The 23,158-nt window shown below is 33.4% G+C and overlaps 1 protein-coding gene and 1 long non-coding RNA gene across 2 annotated transcripts; both read left to right on the forward strand.

Moving 5' to 3' along the window:
* The first annotated feature begins 3,360 nt into the window (after positions 1-3,360).
* On the forward strand, positions 3,361-4,021 carry LOC114313501 (uncharacterized). The gene is made up of 3 exons (XR_003647203.2): positions 3,361-3,409; positions 3,616-3,693; positions 3,786-4,021. It is a non-coding gene; the product is annotated as an uncharacterized LOC114313501 (long non-coding RNA).
* A 2,200-nt stretch (positions 4,022-6,221) lies between these two features.
* LOC114313528 (uncharacterized) lies at positions 6,222-13,704 on the forward strand. Its single transcript, XM_082895381.1, has 4 exons — positions 6,222-6,699; positions 6,832-7,788; positions 12,575-12,924; positions 13,012-13,704. Exons 1-4 carry the CDS (start codon positions 6,222-6,224, stop codon positions 13,702-13,704), a joined length of 2,478 nt encoding a protein of 825 aa, XP_082751507.1.
* Positions 13,705-23,158: the final 9,454 nt, after the last annotated feature.

A 23,158-nucleotide genomic window follows, 5' to 3' on the forward strand; every position in this document is an offset into this window, starting at 1 on the left:
TCTTCAATAATCTTTTGTTTCAATAATATTGACAACAGGTTTGAAGCATTGAGTCTGAAGCGTTGTGGACTTCTTTAAGACCTTTCATATCGAAACAAGGTAAATTAATCTTTTATTTTTATTTTTATATATGATTATGGATGTATATATATCTATACATATGATTCCAATATGTATGTATATATATCTATATATATGATTCCAAATCCCAAACCCCTTCTTTATGTATGATTCCAGTATGTATATATATATATATATATATTGAGAAGCCATGTCTAAGAAAGCCATGTCTAACAAAACCTGTGCCAATTAATTAACAAATTGAAGTGGGTTTCTGCTTTCTAGGAAACCAAACATAGGGCGTTTTTTGTTTTTTTTAATAAACAAAATGAAAAATTGGAAGAAGAAAATAAACATACCTTCCTTTGCCTCTTAGGGCATGTTTTTTGTGTTGAATGGGTTTATTTTTTGTATTAGTTTTTGACTTTTTATCTAATGTTTCAAATTTAACCAATATAGATAGGAGTTAAATTATTCTTCTTCTTTTTTTTTTCTCTTTTCTCCTTGAATGACACTTAGGGCATGTTTGATTAGCAGTATTAGTGATATTATTTTATTAACCTGTTAATCAAATAAGGCCTTAGCTTGAGTTTTATTTATTGCATAAAACACCTGTTTATTAGTTTGTATAGCATTTTGATAACATTTGAATTTATTAGTTTGTAACATTCGATAACATTTGAATTTTATTAGTTTGTAAAATTAATCTATTAGGACTTAAATTAATCTATTATTAGTTTGAATTTTATTAATTTTATTAGGAGTTAAATTAATTTTACAGATGTGGTAAGTATGAAAATCTAAACCACATTTCATATTTTTCAAACCCCAAACCCCCTCTTTATGTATGATTCCAGTATGTATGTATATATATATATATATATTGAGAAGCCATGTCTAAGAAAGCCGTGTCTAACAAAACCTATGCCAATTAATTAACAAACTGAAGTGGGTTTTTGCTTTCTAGAAAACCAAATAGATGGCGTTTTTTTTTTTTTTTTTTTAATAAGCAAAATGAAAAATTGGAAGAAGAAAATAAACATACCTTCCTCTGCCTCTTAGGGCATGTTTTTTTGTGTTGAATGGGTTTATTTTTTGTATTAGTTTTTGACTTTTTATCTAATGTTTCAAATTTAACAATATAGATAGGAGTTAATAAATCCAAAATTTTTGTGTCAAACAGTTTTTGGGGATTAATCAATAAATCGGACAGTTTTTGGCCAATAAAGGGTTGTTTTTGGCCAATAATGGCCTCCATATGTGTTTGTGTTTCTAAGGATTTGGAAAATATTCTATCCTATTTGGTAATAAACCTAGGGAATCTTTTATTTTATTTTATTTATCAGCTCAAGAAATCGTACAGTATCACTACATTTTTTTTATTATTTTTAAAACAGTTTGGTTTGTATACACTGTATTGGTTTCATGTCTTAAATGTGTTCCAGTTCTTACCTTTTCTATAAGATGTGTTCCAGGTCTTAGATAGCATCAGTTGGATCTCAAGTTCTAAAATTAATTAGCTTCGTTACAGGAATTCACCCAATTTTGATTTGAGTCTGATTGTGTTTGGAAGTGCCATTAGACTTATGGTAAATATAACATATCTTTTGGGATTGGCTTTATTTATTGTTGTTCATGGTTAAGACGTTTTTCTATGCTAAACATAAGATATGTTTGGGGATTTATATGGTTTCAATGCCTAAAGCAATGTATCATAACTTTTCTTAAATTGAGGAAGCAAAAAATAAATTAAGGTTATGGAAGAAAAAAAAATTAAGTAAACCAATTTATTTTTTATCTTTTCCGCTTCTTTTTTGTTTTTTCTCACAAAAATGAAACAATCTTAGAAAGTCAATTCTTATATCTTTTAAGGTTATTTTCTTATGTACATTGAAATATTTCTTTATCACATCTATCTTTTGTGAAAAAAAAGTTAGCTTAGTTATATCTTGGAGACATTTTAGTGGTTGACCACCTGGTGGGTGAATTATTTTTTATGAAATTATTTGTTGGCTTTTTGACTTTAGCGGTTGACTTTACTGGTTTGACTTGGTGAATTAAAATATGCTATGCATTTAATATTTATTTACTTAAGTTCACTTTTGTATTATAGGTTTTGACAATACTAAGCTGCATCAACCTCTAAAATTTCCAGCCATTTGTTATATTTATATAGATTTACAATCTAAATGTGTTGAGATATAGTGAGATTTAATTTTATGATAATGTGTTTCAAATATAATGTGTTCAATAGGTTCCGAATAATGGGTCTCAAATATAATAATAATGTGTTTCAAATATAATTTTAAGTTCCGAGTTATCCTCTACTGTCTATAACTTGTTGTTAAGTGGATGGAGCTCTCAACTTTGCTAAATAAACTTTCAATAGGCTTTGATAGTCAAATATGCCGGTTTTTTGACTTTTTTTGGTCCTTACTTTGCTGGTTTTTGGATTTTCTGGGTGTTTGATTATTGAAAAAAATAGAGGATAATTTCATGGCTTCTGAAATTGTGAGATTGGGGTGGTTGAGTTTGACTTTATTAAATTACAGAGGATAATTTCATAGCTTCTGAAATTGTGAGATTGAGTTCATCCACTTCAAGTGCAACAATATATATTTGTTGACTTTACTACTACACATGTTTCTACTCATTTTCACCCTTTGCCAAGTTGGGATGATGTGGCATCTTGGACAATTTTAATATCTATTAATTTGTAAGAAAAATAGTAAGATTCATTACTACTTTCTTTTGATGTTGTTTGGATTCAGATTGTGTTACCAATACCTGAAAATGTTTGGAGTTAAATTATTATTTTCAAACTGTGGATTTATTGCAAATCTTTTGTTATTTGTTAATTTCAATAAATACATTCTTGGAAACACAACTCATTTTGGTGGCGGAAAATGATTGTTGGGTTATTAGTTTGTCATATGTGTGATTTTTTTTTTCCAGTGTGATTTTTTATTAATTCCTTGAATGAGATATTTTATCATATGAATTAACTGTGGATTTCAAAATGATTGATGATTTTTTATTAGTTTGTCATATGAATTAACTTTATAAATTTTGCAGTTCCATTTAAACCTCTTTTAGTTCAATTAAATTCAACAAAGCTTAAATCATCGATAGGTTTGATTCCATTTAAGTATCTATTGATTGCTTCGTTTGGTTTCACTTGGTGAATTAAAATAACTTTTGTATTTACATAAGTTATGTATTCCAAAACCTTTACAGGTTAACTTTTGTATTATGTATTACTGGATTAATATATATTTACTGAAATCAACTTTTGTATTACAGGTTTTGGCAATACTAAGCTGGAACGACTTCTAACATTATGGATAATGTAAGTTGTCTTTTTTTTAAAAACTAGTATATAGATTTTAAAAAAACTTTTGTATTATAGGTTCTGATTATAAAAAAAAAATTCCTCATTTTTTACAGCTAGATGGAGACTTACAACGAACTGTAATATTCGTTCCCTTTACTCATCGTCTTATAAAATTTCATTTTGTGTACATATCAGCTACTTATTTGTTTTTGTATGTATAGGTTCAGTTTCTTCAACAAAGAAATGTCGGTGTAGTGATTCGTGATGAGCATGATTTCAATGTCGTTCGTATTTCTAATGTCAGCCCAAAAATCACTTTCTTATCATTTTTTTTATTTATTTTTATTTCTTATACTTTGGTTATTTCTTAGACTTTGGTTATTTTTTAAAGGCAATGGAAAAGGAAAATGCAAAGGCAATGTCGAAAGGAAAAGAAAAGGTGTCTTATGCTTCCAAGGGCAAGGGAAAGGAAAATGCATGTCCAGCGGTATAGTTCTTAATGGTTTTTGTAAAGTGTTTTTTTTTTTTTAAACTGTTAGTTTTCGTATGTTTGTATTTTAAGCCATAATTGTATATCGAATTGTTTATTTTAAGCAATAAACAATTGTTTATTTTAAGCCATAATTGTAGAGTGTTTTTGAAAATGCATGCCATAATTGTATTTTTATCTTTTAAACTGTGCACTTTTTTAAGTGTTTCCTGTATATTTGTGTAAATCTGCACCACTTTTCAATGTAAGTGGGCGAAAATTTTGAGATAAAGAGAGGAGGGAGAAAATGGGCAATAATTTTTTTTTTCCAGCTATGTGAATGGGGATACTTTATGAAGTTCATAAGTTGGCCGAACATTTGTTTGTTTGTACAACAAAACCACACAATTTATTATATAGATTATAAATGACAAAGGTGACTGATTGCAAGGGCAAACGAAAGGAAAATGCATGTTTAGCGGTATGGTTGTTATTGATTTTTGTAGAATTTTTTTAGTTTTTATTTTTATATCTTCATATATTGTATTTATTTAGCCATAATTGTATTTTATTTTTGAAACTATGCACATTTTTTAGTGTCTCCTGTATATTCTTAGGAAGAAAGAAATATATATATAATATACTTTATGAAGGAATATATAGTGAAAAAGGAATATATAGTGTCTCCTGTAAGTGCATGGGCCCTACAAGAAAATGAGGATACTTTATGAAGCTCATCTGCTGATCGAACATTTGTTCATTACTGTTACAAAACCACACAATCTGCTGGTCGAACGTTTATTATTCTCATAAGTTGGTCGAACATTTGTTCATTAGTATAGCAAAACCACACAATTTATTATTATTATTATTATTATTGTAAAACTATGGGTAGTCATGGGCAAGAGTATAATACATTTTCTCTAAATTCTTGGCATTTTCTTTAGACAGTGGAAAATGGTACTTGATAATATTTGCATTTTAAGCATCCAATGATTTAATATTCATATTTTAGGGACCCAATGGTTATGTTATATCAAGAGCTGTATTAGCTTAACGTGCACGACGAGAACGTGAAAGAAATGAAAACGCATGCTCTGCATATCAATCGGGACAACACTTGCGACAAGAACGAGAGAGCTTAGGAGCATATGTTAAAGACTTTCCTTCATTAACACCGAGTCGTCGCAGTCATGCTTGCCTAGAATAGGGTACAAAGACACTTGCGGATACTTCGTTGGCATAAAAACGAACAATGGTTACACATGCATCCACATGTTCGTTCTCTATGGAAAGTACATCTTTAGCTCGGAATTGGTAAAACATGTTTAATTCTTTAAATAATACTCTTACTTTTACATGTGTATAAATTTTAATTTATGCACAACAAATATTTTTAGGCCTAATTCTACAGTCACATTTCTTCAAGAGGATCTATGTACAGATGATGAGTTAGAAGATATAACTATAAGTACTGCGATTAATACTCAATCACACATGAATTCATGTCGTCATTCTCTTGGCAAGATGGATGTATTATGTCCTTACTATTCAGCCTTACATTGGATGGACGAAAAATTAGTACAATCATCTCGAAAGCGTCCCCTATTTGGAACTTGCTGTTCAAAAGGAAAGACTAGGCTACCTCTGCTTATGACACCCCCTCCACCGCTTCAAACATTATATGATGCGGATGATGATCAAGCAAGATCGTTTCGACGTTATACTCGAGTATACAATGCAGCCAATGCTTTTACAAGTCTTGATGCTACATTGGATCCAAGAGTACTAAGAGGAAGCGGCCCTAAACCATTTATTATCCATGGGGAATTGCGACATCGAACAAGATCACTTCTACCACAGCCAGGTCAGGATGCGACTTATGCTCAGTTGTACATTTATGATCTTGATTCAGCTTTAGAAGTTCGAAATCGTAGAAATCCTCACTTACGAAGGGATGTTCTCAAAACTATTCAAGATAGTTTGATGCAAGTTAATGCATTTGTAGACAAATTTCGCCAGGCTCGTGCAATTTTGAATCAATTAGCCTTCACTGGACAAAATCTACCTGCTCATCTTCACTACAGTTCAGCAACAGACCGACGACGGCATAACCCACCAACTGCTGATGAGATTGCAATTGTAATACCAGGTGATGGAACCGAGGTTATTGGAATGAGAGATGTTGTTTTACATCTACAGGGAAATAATGAACTGATGCAAATTAATGAATGTCACCCAACGTATTTTCCATTGCATTATGTTTTATTATTCCCGTATGGTGAGCTCGGATGGAAACTTGAGTTGAAATTGTGGGACGTTAAACATGATCGGCATTCAACTGATTGACTTACTCAAATGGATTTTTATAGTTATCGTTTGTTTGAGCGACCTACAGAGTATTCAACAATTTTGAGAGGTGGAAAACTATTCCAAGAGTTTTTGGTAGATGCTTGGGCTACAACTAAGCAAAATCGGTTGATGTACTACAAGCTTAATCAAAAAAAAATTCGGGCTGAACTTTACCAAGATTTAAGCGATATTGATCCAGATGACTTGCAACCTAATCAAATTGGTCAAAGGTTTATTTTGCCATCTTCATTTACTGGTAGTCCTAGACATATGTTTGAAATCTTTCAAGATTCAATGGCTATCACGCGATACAACCAGCACCCAGATATTTTTCTCACCATGATTGCAAATCCCAATTGGCCAGAAATTACTTCAGCATTATTACCACACCAAAAAGCTATTGATCATCCGAATTTGATTGCCCGTGTTTTTGAGCTAAAAAGAAAGTGTTTGATGAAGGAGATAGAGACAAACAAAGTGTTCGGTAATAAAGTTGCACATATTTTTACAATTTAATTCCAAAAACGAGCCCTACCACATATCCATGCGCTTCTCTTTCTTAAAGGTCCAGACAAAATTCGAACATGTGCTCAAGTAGACAAATTAATTTGTGCAGAATTTCCAGATCCAAAAGATGATCCTACACTTTTTGAAACTGTCAAGTGTTGCATGGTACATGGACCATGTGGTGCTCGAAATCTCCAAGCACCATGTATGGAAAATGGTAGATGTACTAAGAAATACCCTGGAGCCTTTGCAGAATCAACAACTATGGACCAAGATGGATATCCAATCTATCGTCGTCGCAATAGTGGTCAAGTATATACTGTGAGAGGACAGGGAGTTGATAACAGGGATGTGGTACCACACAATGCATATCTTTCTAAACGGTTCAATTGTCATATAAATGTAGAAGTTTGTGCTGGAATGAGATGTGTTAAGTATATACATAAGTATATTTACAAGGGTTATGATCGCACAACAATGGTTTTGGGATTGATTAATAAGATCCAACAATATCTTGATGCGAGGTGTATTGGACCACCAGAAGCTGCTTGGCGAATATTCGGTCATCATTTGCATGCAGAGATGCCAACAATTGTTCGTTTGGCACTTCATCTACCTGGAATGCATCATGTTCTTTTCAATCCTAATGACTCATTGGAAATGATTCTTTCTAGAGCTGCGCAACAAAAATCGACTCTTACTGGTTTTTTTTATTATTGTGCTTCCAATGAAAATGAATGCCAATTCACTTACCAAGAATTTCTGCAACATTTTGTTTGGCTCAAGTCAGAACATAGATGGAAACCAAGAGAACATGGATATGCAATTAGTAGAATATACTCTGCTAGCCCTAACTGTGGTGAAAGATTTTATCTGCGTTTGTTGTTAACTATTGTCAAAGGGCCAAGATCGTTTCAATGTTTACGTACAGTTAACAATGTTTTGTATGAAACGTTTAAATCAGCATGTGTTGCAAGAGGACTCTTAGAAGATGATAAAGAATGGATACAGTGGCTGAAAGAGGCTGCAGTTATGAAAATCGGATATCAATTGAGGAGATTGTTTTGTACTATTCTGACCCAATGTTTTCCACTACAACCACATGCGTTATGGAATCAATTTTCAATGCATATCTATGATGATCTTGCACATAAGCTTCGTACATTATTTGTCATTTCTAACCTAATTGAGGCTCAAATTGAAGATTATGGTTTGTATCTTTTGAATCAAATGCTTCAAGAATCAAGAAAGAGTTTAATTGACTTCCCGCCCATGCCACAACCTACAGCAAATTGGAGTGCAACAGTTGGTAACCGATTGATATTCGAACATCAACAACTACATAATAAGGCACAACAGACAGATGTGCAAATTACTATTGATCGCCTCAATAACGGACAACGAACTGCTTATAACGCAATCACTTCTTCAGTCTTTGAAAGTAAAGGGACTATTTTCTTTCTGAATGGCGGTGCCAGAACGGGGAAAACATTTTTGTACAATACCATTGCATTAAAATGTCGCAGCTATAGACGCGCCCCGAGGGCCCCATGCTACAGTTCGAACTCAGAATGTCACGGTTCTGAATCTAATCCCGCAAAGTGCAATGCGAGACCAATAAATCACCAAAGAGTCCAAATCCGGCAAATCGTTTTGGAAAACTGATTTTTAAGAAAGAAGTGTCAAACATGGACTGTTTTGCCAGATACAGAGTCGCCACCTAAATATTTTATTTTGGGGGATTTAGGAAACCCTGACTCGTGCCTAAGGCCACGTGTCCGTCATCACCAAAGTTGCCTCGGCTCGGAAACTTGGGTACGATTGGAGAAGGTCATCTATGAGCACCCCCGCTCGCCTGATCCGAAGATCGGCATGTACTAAGCATGATATCTTGTTTTTGAAAACACATGCGTTCTTATTCCGGTTATTAGCTAGAAATACTATGTGATGCGCACAACACACAAGTATAGACTAGATCGCCTAATTTGGAACAAAGCATCGCATATCTGTTTGTTTGGAAATGATTTGAAGTTTGCTACTCGTAAGTAGGCTAAAATGCGGATTTCAATGAATTGTCCCAATTCAAGTAATCCAACCTTCACCCACAGGCATTCAGGCAGTTATATCACATAAGCAATTAGCCTCATGGAAAGCATGCTAACATGGCAACACTTACACTCATGCAAGATGCTAAAGCATAAAAGCTTACCTAGTACTCCGAGCCAAAACAAGAAACTAGTTAGAAATCATGCATGATCCTAGTTCATGTTAAGATGGCTAATGCAACACATGCAAAATGCAACTAGAATAGGCTCGGCTAATCTAAGAATGGCATGTGAAATGCGACAACCTGATACACGTATTCAAGTTAGAATTGAAATACTATGCAATTAGTATGATACGCCGAGCCCGGTGCGTGCAACACGAATGAATGTATGCAAACATGCTAACGTAAGTATGCTAATTGAAACATGACCTAAAACTAACCATCAAAAGCAGGTATGTAAAAGGGAGAAAGACGTGGGGTTAGAAGACATTCACACATGCACGGACACTTATTACAAAGTTTGCCCTCTCGACGGAGGGTCCGAATAAATAATACAAACCCAAATGATTAATCAACTATCCTAGCTAATTAATTATTACAAACTCTTAATTAATTAACAAATTAATTACAAAACAATCTAAGTATGAAACTAAAGAGGCCGCCGGAGCTCCGCCTCAAAATGATTGACTGATGCATGTTCGATTGCCTCGCTCGAAAACCCGTTGCCATGCCGCATGTTGCCTCTGCTTGCACTATTTTGCATCTCTGAAAATTATGAAAATCCTTAGGATACTTCTGAAACACTCCCTGAGCACTGTGGGAGGTCACCGACCAAACGATGGAGTCACCGGCCATGGGAAAATGATCATCGACCAAAAGTGGAGCTCTCGGCCAGGTTAAGTTAGCCGGCCGGCACTAAAGATGGCCGACCGACCATCCCTTCCTGCAGAATGTTGTTTTTGCTGCAGCAGAGGACAGACAGTGCATGGCAAGGCATTTACAAGACAATGTGTGCACGACCACCCTCCCTATCATACTATGAACTCAAGGGAGTATGGCTCTCAACCCTCAGACCACCAATCACGCATTTCAATGCATGATGGCCAAAGGTGCCAAGTGTGCAAATCAATGTGGAGTGAATACAACAAAACACATGAATGCCTTGAACTCTATCATGTTTGATCAAGAGCGTCGGCGACCGAGGATTGAGGTACGTTTCGTCACTTCAAGTATGAACATCCCTCATTCCTCGTGTTTGGTTTGACACCTCAAACCAAACACAATGCAATGCATGTATGCCAAATGTAATGCAATATGGAAAAGCAATGCTATGCAACCTAAGCATGCCAAATGCAATAGGACTCAAGTATGCACACAAGACTAAGGTAGCAAGTATGCCAAATGCAATGCAACCTAAGTATGCAATTCAAGCTAATGTAACATGGGCACGCCAAGTATACAACAATGCTATGTAATGCAATTAGCTAAATATCATACGATATACCAAACATGCAAACATGATACAATACAAGCATGCAAATATCATGAAAGTAAACATGCTCAATGGACTTAAACTGAAATGGGCAGACCTCAGCCGTGCCAAAACAGTGGCCAAAATGCCAAGAAATGATAGACAAAACACACTCAAACATGCGCATGTAAAGGTCCAACACTTAGGCACAAAAAAGGGCGACTCTTAAGCACATTTAAAAGAGACAAATATGGACAAGTAACAAGCATGATAAGCTCTGAAAATATGCAAGGGATGATGCCAAATCAACCAAGCCATGCAAGTAAAGCATACAAAGGAGCCTAAAACTTGAGACTAGCCAAGGGGCTCAAGCCATGGCTATGTGCAGCAAGCCCCAAAGGGCCAAGGGGACCTAAAACAGTCCCGGGATAGGTCCAAGCAAGACCAAAAATGAGCTCAAAGCTAGCCAAAACAAGCTAGAACACAATGCCAAAACAACGGGGCATGCAGCGCTATCAAAGAGGTGTTATACTACGCCTAACACAACCAAACATGGCATGATTTAAGCAATGGAAAACAAAGTTATGGCATGTTGAAACAAACTCAAAAACCCACTTAGATGGTATCTAAATGGTCTAAGCATAGAGGCATGCACAATGGTCCAATCTTGAAGCATAAAACACAAACCTTCTAATGCATGAAAAAAGTTATGAATGTGGATGCATGGCCACATTATATGGACTGAAATCTCATGTGAAATGAAGTCAAATCATAAAAAATGAGCCAAGTAATGTAATCATGCGACTTAGGCCTTCAAAGCTAACAAGCTAGGATGAACTAAGGCTATACAAAACATGACATATATGATCAAAACGACACCAAACAGAGCTTTAACATGCTGAAATATGACTAAAAGTTCCTTTGGGTCGAGTCAAAATATGCAAGCATGATAGTCCAAATGCAAGATACATGTTATGGCAAATGAGAGGATTGCAAGACAAGTGTATGGTGTATGCATGAGGCCATCAAACCAACATGAAACAGAGGTACAACATGACCAAACAACACCAAATACTTGCTAAAATGGAGTTAAAACAAACTAAGTAAATATGTTACCATTATGAGCCCTTAAGGCAAGCAAATGAGACATAAGGAGAGAGGGGTGTCCCTCCCCTATTCAAGACCTCAAAACCACTTCTCCACCACTGAAAATCCTCTAGATTTCAGTGGTAAGAAGGTTGAAACAAGAAAGGCTCCAAAGCCAAAAGGAAGAGGCACAAAAAGAGGCCAAACAAGGCCTAAGGGGGGGTAGACAACCCCCAACACAAAAGTGGTCTTAAACAAAGATCAAAAGCATGTAAAAACATAACTTTTTTCATTTGGACACTAAGCTTAAAACAGTATGCAAGTATTGCTAAAAGCTTAAGCAAAAATGAAGAATAAAAGAGTAGTTTCTCATCCTTGAAGAACACTTCAAGAACACCAACTCCAGCACCTCCTTCTGATCAAAACCAACTCAAAAACTCTGAAATCAACTCCTTAGCACCTCAGTAACTAAAGGATAGTGTAACACTAGGTGCCTTAGTGCAAAAATATGAACAAAAACACCCTTTAGAACACTATTACACACACAAATATAGAGAGAGAGGGAGATATAGAGAGAGAGTGATATATCTTCTCTTTCAGATTGTTCAACCTCTGGAAAGGGAGGAGAGGCCCTTCTCTTATAGAAAATCAACTTCTAAGCTTCTTAGAGAAGCTAAGTGTAAAGATGAAATCCCTCCATGCACGTGTATGGAGGGCAGAGACTGTGCTCACCAGCTAGCACAGCTGGCATGCACAATGCTTGAAAAAGGCAAAGAAAAGGCCTCGGCCAGAAAATGTGGCCGATCGACCAAAACAATGGCCGGCCGACCAAATACTGTGCCGATCGACCAATATATTTGGTCGGTGGCAAGAAAACAAGGCCGGTGGCCTCAGGCCATGGCCGGTGGGTTGAGGGGATGGCTAACAGGCCACTTCCTACCCTTAGGTGCACAAACCACAAGTCCTTGGTCCACAACCAAGCACAAAACAGTCAAGTTGAGAGATCTTAAGGCAAGGCGCGCAGTCGAGACTTCCAAGAACTCAAGACGAACACGAACATGGATGATCATCAAGTGTTTAAATGATGACGTCCAAGTCTTGAGGACGGTCAAAAATGGGGTGTCTACAGTAGCCTTGGCCATATTGTTATTACCGTGGCTTCATTTGGAATTGCATCATTGCTATTAGTAGGAGGTCGCACTACACATTCAACATTTTCCATTCCATTGGATGTCTTGGAAAATTCAGTTTGTGGGTTTAGCAAGCAATCATTACAGGCTGAATTGTTTAGAGAAACAAAACTCATAATTTGGGATAAAGTTCCTATGCAACATAGACATTGTGTTGAGGCAGTTGATCGCACACTTCGAGATATTTGTGATTGTGAAAAGCCATTTGGGGGTATCACTGTTGTTCTTGGTGGAGACTTTCGACAAATCTTACCAGTTATAACCAAAGGAGTTCGTGAGCAAATTGTGAATGCATCATTGAGACACTCTGTTTTGTGGAAGGATCTACATGTTTTATCTTTAGATTTGAATATGCGTTGGAATCATGCAAACCTTGGAAATCCTATTTTTGCAAAATTCTTGACGGAGGTAATACTCATTCGAACTTTGATTATACCATTTAAGGATACTTTGATTACACCATTTTTTTTTTATTTATTTTATTTTATTTATTAGGTTGGAACCAATCCGCAAGAAATCATTAAAATTCCATCAACAATACACAAATGCCAGGATCTAAAGGAATTACTCTCAGCAGTTTATCCACAATTGGATGTGACAGATACATCAATCCCATCATTCTTAACGGAGCGTACAATTCTTTCTATACGAAATGATGATGTCAGTGCTATCAATATTGCTGCGTTGAATATTTTTCCAGGGAATACATATACGTATCTTGCTGCAGATAAGATGGCTGAAGATGATGAAATTGATCCTTCCGTTACAAACAGATATCCTAATGAGTTTTTAAATTCATTGGATCCTTCTGGGCTACCAACTTTTGAGGTAGAGTTGAAAGTGGGTTGTCCTATAATGTTATTAAGAAACATTGCACCGAAAGATGGACTGTGTAATGGCACAAGATTGATGGTATCAAGGTGCGACACTCGCATAATTGAAGCTCGAATCTTAGCTGGAGAGAAGTTTGGCAATTTGGCATTTATACCAAGGATATCATTGACTCCGTCTTCTGCAGAAATGCCTTTCCGAATGACAAGACGTCAATTTCCAATTCGATTGGCATACGCTTTGACCATTAACAAATCTCAAGGACAATCTGTGAAATTTGTTGGGGTTGATTTGCGTATACCTGTTTTTAGTAACTATACGTGGCATTATCCAGATGCACATCTTTCGATCGTATAAGTATCATCCTCCCTAATGATGAGCCAGATTCCACTACAAATATTGTTTACCCTGAAGTTTTGTTATGAAGACCTTTTGGAAATTGATGAGGCGTTCGTAAGAATTGTGGGAAATAACAAATTTGAAGACATTATCAAACACATATTTTTATAAAGTATATACATTTTGTAAAGCAAACGATAGCTATGACCCACTTTTTGTAAAGCTTTCCACCTATGTGAACTTTGTTGCATTTCAAATATTTTTGTGAAGCCTTTTATTCCCCTATATTTTTGCATTTCCAGTATAGCTAAGTTTGATTTAAGAGTGCTGACTTGATCTTTTACAATTGAGTTATTACTTTGGACATGTAAGTTGATTTATTACTTTGGACATGTAAGTTGACACTATTTTGGACATGTCAATTGTCACTACTTTGTATACATTTTTTTTTCCCCTTTTTGTATAAAATTATGTTCTCTTTTATTTTCATAAGATGATGGAGATTTGCACCAAACTGTTATATGGGCTCTCTTTACTCATCTTCTTATTTCATTGAGAAAATTACAAATCAATGAGTTTTTAAATATTTTGTGAAGTTATCACCTATTTATAATTTTTCTTATTTAATTTACTCTTCTTACTATACATTTTTTTTCAAGTATTGATACTAGCAATACTTGATGGCTATTAGATGACTTTAAAATCTTTTTAATTTGACTATTTTGTAAAGCAACAATTTGTATTCTATAGTTGATGTAATTGATGATTTTCATATTAATTTGACAAACCAGATGAGTTGCAGGAATTATTTTTTTTACCATTGATTGTTGGGTTGCTATGGCATAGAGTTGATTTCTTCTTCATGATATGATGCATTTAGTTTTTCAATGCTTTCCGTATCTTGACTGAAAAATTATTTCAAAATATTTGATTTCCGTATCTTAATTTGTAAACAATTTCTAAAGACTACTATTTGCGAGGTTATGGTATTTATGTTATGTGTATTATATTATTTCAATCAGATATTTGTGGTTCGGGGTACTATGACACTCACCAATGTATTAGGTGTTAGCCACAAACTAATGGTAGGAATGTTGACTTGAACTTTTATCAGGTGTTACAGACTCTACAAATTTTAATATGATACGTACAAATTACAATTACATTTTAATCTAAATATTATTTACATCGTGCCTTTAGGCACGGGCATACACTAGTATTATGATATTATAGGTATACATATAATTTTTACATAATTATATAAATAAAAGTATTATTGTATGTATTTTCGTAAAAATTATATGTCAGGCATATTTATTTATCTAGCTATATATATTATACAAGCAAAAGTGAGTTTTCTTGAGAAATTTTGTGAGAACTCCAAAATTTTATAATAAATTTGTAAATTTATCAAATTAAAAAATAAATTTAAATAGTATTGGGATTACAACTATATTTTAATTCTAGCATTATTTACACCGTGTCTTCAGGCACGGGCATACGTTAGTATATTATATAAGTAAAAAAATAATTTTTAATACAAAAATGATACATCCCTTTAATTTATAAGCTTTAAAAGAACACTAATGATGTGAAAAATAAAAAATAAAAAATAAACTAAGGTCAAAACATCACATCATATGAGACCTACACACCAATTAGAACTATTAAAACTCTTAATTTATAACTCCCAATCTTTTTTCTTTTTAATATGAATGATTCTAATGCCTCTAGAGTCTCAAACTAATTTTTTTAAATTTTTATAATTATAAATTCACTCTATTTCTTACGTGGCATGGCAAACTCCTTCCACACTATACTTATTTGTTTTGACTTTTCAAATTTACAAAAATAAAAAAAAATTAAAATAAAATAAATAAATAAATCCCAAATAAAGGCACAATCCCTTTAAACTCTTTCAATTTACCATTCTTTCCTCCCCTCTCTCATTTATGATTATTTTACCTTTCCTTTCCTCTTCTTCAATTCTCCTTTCCAAGTTTTCATAGGTTCTTGAGTCATTGTGAGCACATAACACGACAAAGTTGACAATTATAATGAGAAGCACCCATTACAAATAAATAGCTTGGGAGTTTGTGTGCAAAAATGATTAATATGTGTTCTTGTCGGTTAATCCATTTATCTTTTTAAGTACTCATTCACGAAGTCGTAAGTATTCTCTCGTTCTTTCTCTCTTCCTCTGCTACATCCATTTTGATTATTTCTTTGTTTATTCTTATTCTTATTCTTATTCTTATTATTATCATCGAAACCCATGCACCAAAGAAAGTAAACTCGAGGTTGCAAGGCTCTCGAGATTGTAAGGCTACCAGTGAATCATGCAAGCAGTAAATCTAGCGGTGTTTGGGAACTTGGTTTGTGGGTTTTTTTTTTTTTTTTTTTTTTCACTACAAGACAAATGTTTTGCAAAACCAAAAAAAAACAAATCCAAACAAAATATCACATCAAATCCCATAATCATTTCACTTTTTCTCTCGCAAACATCACATCCAACCACAAAAAAATCCAACTATATTCCAAAATACAAAAAAAAATTTCTCCAATAATATCCTACAACTAAAAAAACCTACAAAAAAACTCACTTCCCAAACACCCACTATGTACATTTTTCTTATGTTTAATCTGTTTGAATTACAAATTAATCTTTTTTTATTGTTAACTTTGTTTTACTTTGTATATATTCCCATACTATTACTAATTTGAATGGATTCTTACAACATTGCATTGTTATGGGATTGGAAACTATAAGGAATTTTCATCTAAAATGCTCTATTAGCTCTAAAACATTAATCTAAATTTTTTATTTTTGAATTTTAGTAAATACACATGGCATAGAAATATTAGTCCATCTAACAATATTTATAATTTTGAAAATTAAAAATCTTAAAATAAAATGTCAAAAATAAAATTTAGCCATTTAATTTGGGGAAAATTAGTCTAGGGTCCCTCTCCCACTTTTCGTAATGGAAGAGATCCACAAAATTATTTTTTGATGTCTAAAGTCCCTAAACATATCACAGAGAAATTTGACCTTACCAAATCAAAACTCATCTCTCTCTCTCTCTAAACTTCTCGATTCTCAGACTCCGACATCCATTTGTACCTCCGCGCTTGAACTCCTCCGATCAAAGACTCCGACATCTTCGTCCTCGTCCTTGTCGGCTAAATCTGATACGAACCCATGTGAAGAAGACAATTCGAGGATCGATTCGGTATCTGAGACAACCGGTGATGATGATGATGATGATGATTCAACGTTGATGCTGAAGATACCCAAGTTGTTGACGATGTGACTGTCATTTCTCTGAGCTTGGTCTTCCATCTCCATATTCCGAACCTGGACATCCTTCGAAAAATCAATTTACTAACATTCACATGCACACTAGAAGAGAGGTCATAGCCTATCATCAAGTTTTACTTCTCCAAGAACTCCTCTGAGTTTGGTACCCGACAGCTATTGGGAAGAAAAGTAGAGAGATCTGCACAAGGCAGAATAACTTAAGCAAAGTAGTTTAGAAAAACAAGTGCCTAACCAAAAAAAGGGTTGGTCAAAAAAAGTGAGAGTAAGTCTATCTAGAACTGAATCTGACCCGTCCCCATCAAAGGTTGATAGCATTAAAAAAGAACCCGAACCATCCGTGAGAAGAAGTTTGTTGGAGGATTTGTCCAGGCAGCTTGGATTGGAGGAAGATTCAGCAAAAATAGTATGTAATGAAGATTTGGGTCTACCAGAGAAATTCTCTGGTTTTTAAACTGAATTTTCTCTGGGTTGAAACCAGAGAAATTCTCTAGTTTAGATAAATTCTCTGGTTTTTAAACTGAATTTTCGCTTCTGCAACTTGTCTCCTTGTCTTGGCTTTTCTCCAAACTTTCTACACTATCATCTCCTCAACCAAACCATAAATAAAGTAAGACCATTTGTTTTCCTGAGTGCTATTTGCTTTCATGTCTCCAGGTTAGTTAGGTCTCTTCTATTTGTTCTCTAGGTATCAACATTTGTTTAACCCTTTTCTCTCTTTCTCTATTTAATGTGTTTGTGTGTGCATTGTTTTTCTCTGGTTTGGAGTCCAGAGAAATTCTGGGAGAAAACTAAAGAAATTTGCAAATCAGAGAAATTTGAAGAGAATTGGACCAGAGAAATTCAAAATTTCTCTGGACTCAGCCAATGCATTAGAGAAATGCTGAGAAATTGTAGGAAGAATTGGGCCAGAGAAATTCTGAGAAATGCAGAATTGTTATAGACTTTCCAGAGAAATTTGGTCCAGAGAATTTCTCTGGACCAATTTTCTCTAGACTGAAATTTCTCTGGATCAAGGTTGAGGGACCTTAGACATTATGAAAATATTGTTGAGGGACCTTAGACATTATGAAAATATTGTTGAGGGATCTTAGACATTATGTAAATATTTGGTGTCCTTTATGCTATAAAATCATAATACCAGGGACCTTAAAAAAAAAGCCCCTTTAATTTGAAAGTTAAAAGCATTTAAAGGAAATTCCAAATATAACTTTAGTCTTATATAATTTCAAATTTTAAAAATATTTACTTAAAAAAATGGAAAGGCATAATTTTATGTTTTCCTATTCTATATTTGAGTGATTCTCTTCTTTTAAAATCCAAAAATTATAGGATAGTTTTTATAATTTTGAATTTTAAAATTTATTTATCAACAGGCTAACCAATTAGATTTTTTTTCCAATTTGTTAAACCAAAAAAATTAGAAAAATTATTTTCAGAGATTAGCGCGCTCAAAAATTAGTTTGAGGAGATTTTATTTATTTATTTGTTTAATTCGGATATTATGTAAGCCACATGAATACTTATTATTTTTTAAAATTGAAAATTTGATTTTAGGCAATTATCAATTTGAATTGATCTTCTTTTTTTTTATATATTTTATTTTAGGTAAAGATGTTAGAAGATTTTGAATTTTATTTATTTATTTATTTATTAATTCAAAAATTATATGAACAGATTTGAATTGATCTTTTTCTGATTTATTTTAGGGAATGAATGATTTTAGGTAAAGATTTTAGAAGATGAACAAATAATTATTTAATTCATTTCTTTAAATTGGAAGGTCAACAAATTGTGTTTCTGTATTTGATTTTAGGGAAGGACGAATTTAGGCATTTATCTTAGAAGATGTGTTTAAGAGATTTTATCTATTTATTTGTTTAATTTTGAAAATATTTATTTATTTATTTTTAATTCAAAAATTATATGAACATATTTGAATTGATAACATATTTGAATTGATCTTTTTTTTATTATATTCATTTTAGGAAAAGAAGGATTTTAGGTAAACATTTTAGAAGATGGACAAATAAATATTTAATTAATTTCTTTAAATTGGAAGCTCAACAAACTATGATTATGTATTTGATTTTAGGAAAAGATGAATTTTAGGCAATGATATTAGGAGATGGATTTGAAAAGATTTTATTTATATGTTGTTTAATTCAGAAATTATGTGAGATACATGAATATTTATTTATTTATTTTTTATTGAAAATTTGATTTTAGGCACTGATCTTAGGAGATGGGTTTGATTTTATTTAATTAATTAGAAATGAGTATAGTGTAATTCTGATGAAAATGATTAAAGTTTAATTAATTTCAAATTATTTTTCATATATATTTTAGACAAATTTTATGATATTATTTAATTTAAAATATTAAATTTTAATTATTTATCCATACCCGTGTATGGCACAGATATTATGCTAGTTATATGTATACATAAAAATTGAGAAAAAACAGAAAGAAGAAGAAAGTATTTTAGTAGCATGCTAAAAGGTTAGCATGGTTTGTGTGCTATCTCGGGCCAGAAAATTAATCTCCTTAAATCCAAAATGTTCATTTCTCCTAATGTGGACAGGAATCAAGCCTTTAGCCTTAGCCTATTTTGTGGTATTTCTTTGACTCAAGACCTAGGGAAATTTCCTGGAGTGCCCCTTCTCCACAATCGGGTTAGTAGAAACCTCTATAATAATGTTGTGGACAGGGTTCAGAAGAAACTATTTGCTTGGAAAGCCACTTGTTGGGCGAGCTACTGTAATCCAGTCAGTTTCTTCATCTATCCCCCTTACCTTATGCAGACGTCCAAATTACCTCAAGGCATGTGCGAGAACATTGACAAGATACATAGAAGCTTCTTGTGGGGTGAACAAAATAACAAGCGATCTATTCATTTGGTGAATTGGGATCAAGTATGCCGAAGCAAAAGAGAAGGTGGACTGGGGTTAAGGAAAGCTGCTAATCAAAACCTAGCCCTCTTGACCAAGTTGGGTTGGAAAGATCAATTGTGATAAAAATCTACCCTGGTGCAAAATTCTTAGAGGGAAGTATTTGAATAGAAACACTTTCTCTAGTTGGCCCACTCATAGAAAAGCCTCCCCGACTTGGAAAAGCATTATGAAAACCAGAGATTTTCTCAATAAAGGCCTGAAGTGGACAATTGGTGATGGGAAGCACATCTCCTTTTGGAATGATTGGTGGTGTGGTGAATGCACCCTTGCTACTAGATTTCCAGGACCTCATACTAAAGAAGACGTGTCAATGGAAGAGATGATAAATGAGGAGGGTAGGTGGAATCTAGAAAGTGTAGAAAACATTATCTCTCAACAAGCTTTACAACAAATCCTCCAAACCCATCTTCCCTAGCATGTGTTACTTTCAGATAATCCTCACTGGAAAGGCTCTTCTAGTGGAGGGTTTTTTGTTGGGGCAGCTTATGACCTGATTACAGCTCAAGAGCAAACGATTCAATCCATTAACTGGAGTTGGATTTGGAAACTCAAAATCCCTCAGAAGATCAAGGGCTTTATTTGGCTTATTCTTAATGGGCGGCTTGTCACTAACCACTTTAGAAGAATCAGAGGGCTCTCATTTTCTGACATTTGCCCAAGATGTAATCTTTATAGAGAAGATCTGCATCACCTTTTCAGATAATGTACCAAAGCTGTAGAAGTTTGGAGGAACATCAGGAATCATAGATGGCTGAATATAAGTTTGAACATTCCTTTTGATCAATGGTTGCTATCTAATTTGAAAAGTAAGAACTCTAAAATCTGGAATGTACCATGGGGAACTGTTTTTATTCTAACCCTTTGGAAAATTTGGAAAGACAGGAATAATATAGTTTTTTGCCAAGAATATTGTAATGCACAGGCGGCTGCTAGATTTATTCACTTGCAAGCCATTGAAATTTAGGAAGCTTTTCTGATTGATCATTTCACGGGAAGGAAAATACCTCAAGTTTCTAATTGGTGTTGTCCTCTTGCAGGTAAAATTAAGCTTAACACGGATGGATACTCTAAAGGAAATCCTGGACCAACGGGATATGGAGGTTTATTCAGAGATGAAAGAGGGACATGGTTGCATGGTTATCATGAAAAGCTGGAAAATGCAACCAGTGAGGTTGCTGAATTGTGAGGAGTTTACAGAGGTCTCACCATCATCCTAGAGAAGAACATGACAGACATTCTCATAGAAACAGATTCTGAGCAAGTGGTGTTGTTCATCAAAGGAGACACTCCTCCAAATTTTGCGCAAAGAGCTCTCCTTGAAGACACCAAATTTCTCATGCACAGGTGCAATTGCTCCATCAGTTACACACCTAGAGAGGCCAACAAATGTGCAGATGGACTAGCAAATTTAGGAGCTACCCACCAAGACAATCTGGTTGTGCTTGATAACCCACTAAGTGCCATTGTAAGTCTGTTGATAGCAGACATGGTGGGGGCATCTTGTGTAAGAACTTAGGCCTCGTTTGGCAAGTGATTTTTTTAGCCAAAAAGTCAAAAAGTTACTAAAAAAGCCAACAACTTATACCAAAAAGTCAAAGATTCCATTTTCTCTCTACTTTTTTGCATATCTTTTCGTAAAAAGCCAAAAAGTCATTACAAACATACTAATTTTTTTTACATCATATTTTAGCCAAAAAATAAAAAAATTACTAAAAAAGTCTGTTCCTAAATGAGGCCTAAGTGTCCCTTGTTTCTTTTTTTTTTTGTTTTGTTGTTTCTTTCCTGCTTTGTTCTATTTCCTTTGGAAAAAAAAAAAAAAAGGTTAGCATGGTTTCAAATAATTACTTTTGCGTAAATATTTTGAATGCACCATGATAAAACCTTATCATATATTCTTAAAATACTTGAGTAAATTATCATCTAAATTTGAGCTATTCTTATTACTTTCTTCTTAAATAATTATTCTCAAATTCATACATTTCAAATTTATAAACACAAAATGGAATCTTACAAATTCCGCTAGTGAGGTAAACCTCTCCCAAGCATAATCATCATACTAAGTATAATGGGTTAGTGAATATTGGAATCAATCATCTTGAAGACCTGGTAGTGCTTGAGGACCCGCCAAGAGAAATTGCAGACCAGTTGACTGCAGATGTTGTTGGGGCATCAAGTTTTTGCTCTTTTTTGTTTCTATCCTCTGTTTTTGTGGTCTTTGTTACCTTTCCTCTTGAATCAAAATAAAAAATACTAGGCATAATCATCTTGGCACCCAACATGGACTGATCTTGCTTAGCATTCCCACTATGAAAAAAAACAAAAAAACAAAAATTATCTTTTTTATTTTTTTTAGTGAATATTTTTATAATTTTAAGTATTTTTTTTTTTTTACTTTTTTATATGCACCTTACTTAGATATATCTAAAAAGTAAAATATTTGTAAAAAAATATTTTAAAAAATTAATATATACACAAGAATACTTGTATTTTTGATATTTAGTGAATTTTCTAAAGATTTTTTTCACAAATATTATATTTTTTAAGTATATTTATGTTAGCGTATCTAAAAATTTTTTTAAAATATTCTTAGAATATTAAAAAAATTTAGTGAAAAAAAAAAAACACAGAAAATAAAAAAAAAATTTAATTTAGTGAATCCTAAAAACCCAAATCAAACAAGCTATGTATTGTGGAATTAGAAGGATTAGGCTTTTTCTGAATTATTTTTTTTCTTTTTATTCAAAGATAAAAAATAATTATATTTTTTATTTTATGCTAACAAAATATAATTTTAATCATTTATCTCATGTTATAATTTACTTTTATAATTCTATTATATATCTTATCTTTCACAATTCTATTAATAATCTTATCGCTTCTAATTTTAAAATACATATTGCGGCAATCAAACCTGTCCACAAAACAGTGGTTCCATAAAATATAGTGTGTATTTTACTAAGTAAAGTTTATTTGAAAATAAATATGCCTTTCTATAAATAAAAAAAAAAATTAAAAAAATTATTTTAATTGAAGATGTAATTTTGTTATTTTGACCAACATTTGCATGGCAAAAGCCCCGTCTCGTCCATGAAAAATAAAAAATAAAAAGCAGAGTTTAATGATCATTGGCCTATTAAAATTTTGTTTATCATAATTTGCATGAGAAAAGGTATTAGTTGTCCCGATAAAATTTTGTTTA

Source organism: Camellia sinensis, chromosome 11 (assembly GCF_055761805.1).
Source record: "Camellia sinensis isolate YWXY chromosome 11, ASM5576180v1, whole genome shotgun sequence".
NCBI lineage: Eukaryota > Viridiplantae > Streptophyta > Magnoliopsida > Ericales > Theaceae > Camellia > Camellia sinensis.